This window comes from Salmo trutta, chromosome 14 (assembly GCF_901001165.1).
Source record: "Salmo trutta chromosome 14, fSalTru1.1, whole genome shotgun sequence".
In the NCBI taxonomy this organism is placed as follows: Eukaryota; Metazoa; Chordata; class Actinopteri; order Salmoniformes; family Salmonidae; genus Salmo; species Salmo trutta.
The window spans coordinates 12,457,820-12,467,057 of NC_042970.1; the positions used below are offsets into that span (position 1 = coordinate 12,457,820).

General features: G+C 41.2%; 1 protein-coding gene across 1 annotated transcript in view; it reads right to left on the bottom strand.

The window, feature by feature from the left end:
• The window catches only part of LOC115207406 (neuron navigator 1), a 122,679-nt gene extending 114,683 nt beyond the window's left edge, over positions 1-7,996 (bottom strand). Inside the window, exons 1-3 of the mRNA XM_029774470.1 lie at positions 7,784-7,996; positions 2,375-3,186; positions 1,948-2,036 (exon numbers count right to left, since the gene is read on the bottom strand). Of these exons, the coding sequence (XP_029630330.1) occupies positions 1,948-2,036; positions 2,375-3,186; positions 7,784-7,843 (961 nt within the window). The 5' untranslated portion in view covers positions 7,844-7,996. The remainder of the gene's footprint in view (positions 1-1,947; positions 2,037-2,374; positions 3,187-7,783) is intronic.
• Between the last annotated feature and the right edge of the window lie 1,242 nt (positions 7,997-9,238).

Sequence of the window (9,238 nt, forward strand, 5' to 3'; positions counted from 1 at the left end):
TAACTGACAAAAAGATAGGGTGTGATCTGTTAGTAAAATAAAAGATAGGGTGTGATCTGTTACTAAAATAAAAGATAGGGTGTGATCTGTTAGTAAAATAAAAGATAGGGTGTGATCTGTTAGTAAAATAAAAGATAGGGTGTGATCTGTTTGTAAAATTAAAGATAGGGTGTGATCTGTTAGTAAAATAAAAGACAGGCTGTGATCTGTTAGTAAAATAAAAGATAGGGTGTGATCTGTTAGTAAAATAAAAGATAGGGTGTGATCTGTTAGTAAAATAAAAGACAGGCTGTGATCTGTTAGTAAAATAAATGATAGGGAGTGATCTGTTTGTAAAATAAATGATAGGGTGTCATCTGTGATATAAAGTGGCTTATCATGGTTGAATCATCTGATAAGAACTCTTAAGGATCGTCCCCTTTTTTTCAATTTTTGCCTAAAATGACATACCCAAATCTAACTGCCTGTAACTCAGGCAATGAAGCAAGGATATGCATATTCTTGGTACCATTTGAAAGGAAACACTTTGAAGTTTGTGGAAATGTGAAAGGATTGTAGGGGAATATAACACATTAGATCTGATAAAAGATAATACAAAGAAAGAAAAATGTTTTTTTTGTACCATTATCTTTGAAATGCAAGAGAAAGGCAATAATGTATTATTCCAGCCCAGGTGCAATTTAGATTTTGGCCACTAGATGGCAGCAGTGTATGTGCAAAGTTTCAGACTGATCCAATGAACCATTGCATTTCTGTTCAAAATATTGTGTCAAGACTGCCCAAATGTGCCTCATTTGTTTATTAATACATTTTCATGTTCAAAACTGTGCATTCTCCTCAAACAATAGCATGGTATTCTTTTACTGTAATAGCTACTGTAAATTGGACAGTGCAGTTAGATTAACAATAATTTAAGCTTTCTGCCAATATCAGATATGTCTATGTCCTGGGATTTTTTTTGTTACTTACAACCTCATGCTAATCGCATTAGCCTACGTTAGCTCAACCGTCTCGCAGGGGACCCACCAATCCTGAAGAAGTTTTAAAACATGGTCAGGGGACAGAATTGATCCTAACCATAGAGTGAAATGTGAATAGATTTCTGTTGAAAATGAACATGGAAATACAACATTATTGGACAGCATAGTTGGAACCAATCCCACCACCTGCATCCTGCAAAATCCCAATTCAACCTGTGATCACAAGCAAAAAAAAAAGATTGTCTAGAAACATTTTCCAATGGTTTTATGTTTCCTCAAGGATACCAGAGTACAATTGACCATACTTTCTACTATTCCTGGTATATGCAAAATTATGTCCAAATGTAAGGCTGTTTCTTCATACATGTGGCCTTGATGCCTTAGATGAGAGCTCCAGATCAGAGCGGATATATACACTGTATATACAAAAGTATGTGGACACCCCTTCAAATTTGTGGATTTGGTTACTTCAGACACATTTTTCTCAGAAGAGTGGAGGCTGTTATAGCAGCAAAGTGGTGACCAACTCCATATTAATGGCCCTGATTTTGGAATGAGATGTTCGACAAGCAGATGTCTACATACTTTTTGCCAGTATGTCAGGACGGATTTAGACACAGATAAGTGTCTGAAAACGATTACAAATACCCATAAAGCCTGCTCAGATAACCTTCTACAGCAGGAGGACTAGATTTGGTACCAAACCCTGGATGAGGATATTTGTGTAACACCTTAATCACATTAGTGTAGGACTGGGGCAGTAAACCCACAGACATATTTTCATTAAATTGGTTAAAAAGGATGTCTACAAGATGTTTAATGGAAGTCGAATCGAATGTGGTATCCAAAACCAGTTTGTTCTTTAATCCTCAAGCAGCAGTATACTTTGTCCCTGAGTTAAATAGGCCAACCCTAATACTAGTACTGTACAGTGAACGTGGTGAGACAACGAGTGAATGTGACTCACCCAGGTCATCACAGCACACCTCCATGGAGTCTGAGGAGCAGTCACTCAGGTCCTCCAGAGAAGAGGCATCATCATCCTGGACATTCAACCTACACGCACAGCATGACCATCAATTTACACCACCATACAATTGTGAGGGAAATAGAGCTAACTGACAGAACAGTGACATTCATATAACACATTTTTACACTACAATATTACAATATCTTTGCTATGTATAATAGCCTATATAATAATGTATTCCCACTAGGCACACACTGGTTGACTCAACGTTGTTTCCATGTCATTTCAATGAAATTATGTTGAACCAAAGTGGAACAGATGTTGAATTGACATCTGTCCCCAGTGGATTGTCTTAAATGCATTCCAGACATACTCCCAGTGAGTATACATTAAAGTAGAGCTGATGCTATCAGTGTGCCCTCACCTGAACCTGAAAGGTGCCACAGTGACCATGTTACTACGGGCTGGCTCACTCCCTCTGCGTGGCACACTGACTGTCTGCCTGGTACCACCACCCTGGCTCAGATGGGACGCTCTATGTTTGTTGGTGGACATATCTTTTTTAGATGCGACCATGCCTTGGCAGGAGAGGTTCCTCGGCTCCCTCTGCTCCTGACGGGTGGTCATCAACACAGCGCTGATCAGATTCCCGTTCCCTGCTTTAGTGTTGGAGAGCCTGCTTTGGCCTGAGTGGAGATCACCACCAGAGAGCCTCGACAGGGCATCCTGCGCGTCTCCATTGTCGTCCAGACGGCTGTGGCAAACCCCGCCTGAGGCCCAGTTCCCGTTGGCGTTTCTCCTGGTGTGAAGTTCTCGAAAAGCCTTCTGGGATAGAGCACTGCTGCTGCGGAGGTCCAGGGTGTCCTTGGAGCGTGGTGGTGGTGTCTGTCTCTTGGGGACCTGGGGGCTGCTGTAGGCTGACCGGCTGATGGTGCCTCTCTCTGGGGCATAGGAGACTCTGGAGGAGGAGCCAGTGGGACAGATACCACCCCTCAAAGCTGCACCACTCAGCAGCTCATTTGAAAAGGATGAAGATGATGAAGAGTAGGAGGGATGCATTTTGGTGCTGAGTTGAAACTGTGCTGTGGGGTTAGATAGGGCGCTGCCCCCCTGATGTTTGGGGTCCAGTTTGGAGAGGGGGGTTATCCTCCGGGGAAGGGGGATACCAGAGACCAGACCTGAGCCTGGTTGGGCCTGGGATATGGTCTTGATGTTCACACCGCCGCTCATGGTTTTCTGAAAGAAAAATAATTACAAAAATTACATTATTTCAGCATTTGTTTACATGTGGATAAGACCAAGTGAAAGTATCCAAACTATTACCATGCTATAGTTGATTGATTCTAAATGGTTGTGTTTTTCATGGTGTTTTCTTGACTACAAATGTCAGATCTTAATATGACCCCTTTCAAATCAAAGCAATTTTTGTTGATCACATGCTTTGTAAACAACAGGTGTAGACTAACAGTGAAATGCTTACTTACGGGCCCTTCCCAACAATGCAGAGAGAAAGAAATTAGAGAAATAATAGAAAAGTCAATTAATAAAAGTCATAATAAATACACAATGAGTAATGACAACTTAGCAATATACACGTGGTACCAGTACCGAGTCGATATGCAGGGGTATGAGGAAATTGAGTTAGATATGTACATATAACTAAGAATAACGTGACAGATAATATAGAATTTCGTCATAGGAGGAAAATAATCCTGCGTTAGGGGTTTGTATACAACGCAGTTTTTATTTTATTTAGTTATTTTTTTCAATGTAACCTTTATTTAACTAGGCAAGTCAGTTAAGAACAAATTCTTATTTACAATGCCGGCCTACACCAGCTGTCACTGGCAGTACCATACCTTCTGTAGGCTACGTGCAAGCTACAAAGAGTCTCGTGCGAATTCATATGTGGATTATAATGAACTGACATATATGTAGGGGGTAAATGTATTTTTCGTTATGTTTTTATTTTTTTATCAATTGTTTTATTATATGTTGAATGCAAGCAATAGGCAGAATCAATTATTTTGGTTGCCTTAGTGCCTGTGTGGTCATGCGGTTAAAAGCCACTGACCCCAGAGTCGACATATCTTCGAATTCGTCCCACTGCCCTTTGACTCATGGACGAATGTCTATTTTTGACGCATTCATTCCACGTGGTTACAGGGTTAATTCCGCATGGTTACAGGGTTAATTCCGCGTAGTTACAGGGTTAATTCTGTGTGGTTACAGGGTTAAAACATAAACAAGTCAAAGGTTAACAGTTTTGGCATTAATTCCCAGTGCTTAAGGTTAGGGTTATTGTTTGGGGAAGGGTTAAAACAAAACAATAAAAACGACACGTCTATGTATCATTTGTACTCTTTGTGGTTTCTCGAGCATTGTTATAGCGCAGTGATCTTAGCAGCGCGCTCCAGCTCCGAGTGAATGCTGGGTGATCTAGTATCCAGACTGAGCCTACATTATGCCCAACAAGTTAATTGCAATTATTTAAATGTTTTCAAGAAGTTAACAGAAAAGTCTGATAATTTATACATCAGAGAAAGTGTCTCAGCGCAACAAAATTGTCTTTGGACAGTAGCAAATGCATTAACATCTTGACAGCTTTACGAAATGACATATTAACATTAGTCCTGCTTGCAACCAAAGTATTTCAAGATTAGTTCTCCCTCTGTATGGTATTGCAATCGGAACAACTTAGTCCTTTTATAACAGGCTAAGAGACAAGTATTCTGTGCAGTAGTATTTCTTTGTTCACCATGGCAAATCTACTCTGGCAATTTACCAGATACCTTGTATGAATGGAAACTAATGTTGGTGTAGCCTACTGTTATTTGTTATCTATTTATGTTATCCAAAAGTGTCTGGTATGGTCATTTCTTATCAGGATCGGGGGTAAAATATCCCTGGACTGTCCATATTTGAAATGTGCAAATAAATCAGGTCAATCTGGGTATTGAGTTATTTGTTACAGAAGGGCGTGGGTTAGAATTGAACTCACACCGACATGGTACGCCTATATGTGCACTCTGAAGGCAGTGGTCCTAATTCTGAAGGCAGTGGTCCTAATTCTGAAGGCAGTGGTCCTAATTCTGAAGGCAGTGGTCCTAATTCTGAAGGCAGTGGTCCTGATTGCTAGTGGAGACCAATATCAATCTTGTGTTATTAAGCTATATAAAACCATGGCTGTTGATGTGTATGGCTGCATTTCAGATACAGTTTTGAGCATTTGAAGGGTGTAGAACTAGGACCTAGGCCTATAGCGTTTGAGCAAGAGAGAACATTATTTTGATACCAAGCCCAGATCCCAATGACTTGACTGCCTCCGAGTGGAGAGAAAGAGAGCTGCTCATTTTCAGGAACTCACGAGGCTCATTTGAATTTCCTGATGCAGCAGGTCAATTTCTACGACAACAGAGGGATTATGTTAAGATCCGACATCTGCCTTTCCTGAACATCAAGTATCAGTAGTTAGGTTACTGAACATATCATATGGAATCAATCAGAAACAAATTGAGGGGTGTTGTAGAGCTTCATGTGTGTGGTCCTTCTTCATGTGAGACTAGGGAGAACACGTGCATTTGTCTATCTCATACAAAATATACTGTGGATCATATTCTTGCAATCCGTAGGAGACGGAAAATGGCATGCTTCTTGCAACAACTGTTCTACACTATACTGGATAACAGGTGTACCTACCAGGCTGTCTGTCTGACACACAGAGAAAGAGAGTGGGTTACTGTCTATAGATTCACTGTATGTCGTGTCAAAGATGATTTCAATAGAGGCTCGGGAATGCGTGGGGACGTGGGTACTTGAATTGAGTGTCATGAAAGTCACGTCAAATAAAATAGAATTGTGTTAATATTATAATTCTCATCATTTCGGTTGGAGCAGCATTGCCAAAAACATATTCCATCATTCCTCTTTTCCCTCCAGTGAACTGCATGCTGGGAGAGTCAGTGACAGACTGACATCGTTACAGACTGACATCGTTTGGCACACGCAGCAGGACTGCTGGCCCTTTAAGGTAGTGCCAGCAGCACCCCACCCCTCCCCAACTCATCGTCTGGCCATGTCCCTGGTTCATGCTACATCTTAAAATCAAATTGTATAGGTTGCGTACACATATTTATCAGATGTTATTGCGGGTGTAGCGAAATGCTTGTGCTTCTAGCTCCAACAGTGCAGTAATATCTAACAATTCACAATAATACACACACATCTAAAAGTAAAATAATGGAATTAAGAAATATATAAATATTAGGACGAGCAATGACGGAGTCCGGAATATAAAAAGATATACGTGATGGGATGTACAGTATAGACATTATAGACATTATGGACTCAACCCTGTGCTATGGTAACCATGGCCTCCCCATCAACACCCAGCCCCTGTCTACCACCCTCATATCACAACAATAGAAAACAGCAGCAGATATCTGTGTCGTGGGGGACTTGTTGACGTGTTCTGCTGCAGCTGCACATTAGATGGCCAGAGGCAATCACTATAAGATACTCAATGTAATATATAATTGGACCTGTAGTTGATTTAGTCCTATTTGCCCTGCTGCACAACACATGGCTCCGTGTCTCTGTTCCAGATGACCCATTCAGTAATCATCGGCGTGGAGATAACCACAACAGGCCAGTGCCTTGAACAACCTGGAGGTACGACTAGTAAGGCCTGCATTTACACATGTAATGTAGGCATAGTAGGAGAGTAGCAGATGTTGCCACACACACACACACACTGTATGAACTAATGCATGTGGACATGCGCACACACACACACACACACACACACACACACACACACACACACACACACACACAGAGAAACTCACAGATACAGACACACACACAGAAACTCACACACACGTACACATCTGCACATGCGCATGCACGCACGTACACACACACACCACGCAAACACACACATTGATGAACATGAATCGATTTGACATTAATGACAATGGAGTGACAAGTCTCCTACACAGGGCCCATACAGACTTCCTCATAAACTGGGTAGTTCGAGCCCTGAATGCTGATTTGCTAACAGCCGTGGTATATCAGACCGTATACCAAGGGTATGACAAAACATGTATTTTTACTGCTCTAATTACATTGGTAACCAGTTTATAATAGCAATAAGGCACCTCAAGAGTTTGTGAAATGTGGCTAATATACCACGGCTAAGGGTTGTATTCAGGCACTCCGCATTGCGTCGTGCATAAAGACCAGCCCTTGGTACACCTACTCGGGCCTTATTGATTGATTAAACATACTCTGCTAGCCTATAGTCTGCTGATTTGGTCTAAACTTGTCAACGTGACAGTGTTTGTTTATCAACATTTACGAACCCACTGTACCTCTGAATCTTGCCACAGATTATTATGACATCTAGTAGAATGCAGCCCATATCTACAGAGCACACTACACACCAAGATGTTAGATTGACAAGGAAAGCATAGAGATATCTCCTGTTATGACACACAGAGACCTAGAACCAGACAGGAGTGGAGTAATCACAAAGAGACCTAGAACCAGACAGGAGTGGAGTAATCACACAGAGACCTAGAACCAGACAGGAGTGGAGTAATCACACAGAGACCTAGAACCAGACAGGAGTGGAGTAATCACACAGGGACCTAGAACCAGACAGGAGTGGAGTAATCACACAGAGACCTAGAACCAGACAGGAGTGGAGGTAAAAGAGGACTATTTTTGCCATAATACTAAAATTACATGTGTAAAATTGTAAAACAGTAATATGAATCTGATCTGAAAAAGGCTAGACAGACTTAAATAGAGAGGACGGTTATTTTCTTACCCAACTGCAGATTTCCTCTTTCACGCAAAGCCAGGATAATTCCACTAAGCAGTCGTGCATATGTCAGTGTTCCATACCAACTGCTAACCACTGCAATGGGATAAACCTATGATGTAGAATACAACTGAAGACCCACATGCTGCGTTGGAGAGAGTGTGTGAGTGGGGGTCAGAGGATGCTGTACACAAAACAAGCCAATGGAAAAGCTAAAAAGGAGGGTTGAATATATTGTAACAGGATGTTTGCAACCTCTCTCTTTTTCTCTCTTATTTAATCTCTCTGTCACACACACATTCCACACACATGTCACCCCAATACACACACACACACTGACATGCACACACACACATACACATGAGCGTGCTCATACACAAGCGTACATGCACATGAACACACACATGCATGCACACACGCACGCACGTACACACACACCCACACGCACACCTACACACACACACCCACACGCACACCTACACACACACACACACACACACACACACACACACACACACACACACACACACACACACACACACACAGTGACTCATATTTTTTGTGTGACATGCCAAGCTGCAGAGGCGGCATGCAGATAGGGTGTACAGGGGCACGTGCCCCCTCAGATTTGTCATGTAAAAATATACTATTTATTTTATTTTTTTGTGGTTGTTTTTCTCTGTAATACAACTAGGCACTTAGCTTAAGTTGTCTTTAGCTATCCCAGATAGGTTCCCAATCTCCCGACCTCATAACTAGCTACCAAGAAGCCCTTTTCGGGCTATTCTAAATGTTCTGCCTAAAATACAAAAAGGCTAAATTCATTTTTAATTGCTAGTTGCAGAGCCCTTACCATTCAGGGCTGAGTCTTACTATCCAAAGTTGAGGGCATTTCAAGTTTAGTATAGCCTGCACGCTTATGCATTATATCTTTATGTTGAACCTCAGTCTTGTAATGCCATTGATTCACTCTTGTTTCAATTCAGAGGCAAAAACTCAACTGAATAGTCAAATGTGAAAAGAAAAACTGTTGTTAGGGGATGTTCAGATTGCGGTTTTAATGTGCTGGATCTACAAACAATCAATCATCTTTAAGATAAACTAGATTGAACATTGTGAAATTACAAATAGCTCCTTATATACAGAAATTAACAGATTTTGTGGTCTCAAATCAGTGTGCTTACTAACATTCTTCAATAACAATATGGGGAAAATTAATTTTTGACGATGGAAAAGGTGGGAATGTTGTTCCCTTGTCATATACATTTCTACATTTTCTTTCAATATAGCATTAAAAATAGCTTTCCAGATTGCATCCGCGATGCAAATATTGGGTGGCGACTAAAACAGCCTGGTCGAATTTGGGTCCCGAGGCCAAACTATTTGAGAACCACTGCACTACAGCTGACCACTACACTCTTAGAAAATAAGGTACTGTCTAGAACTTAAAAGGGTTCTCCG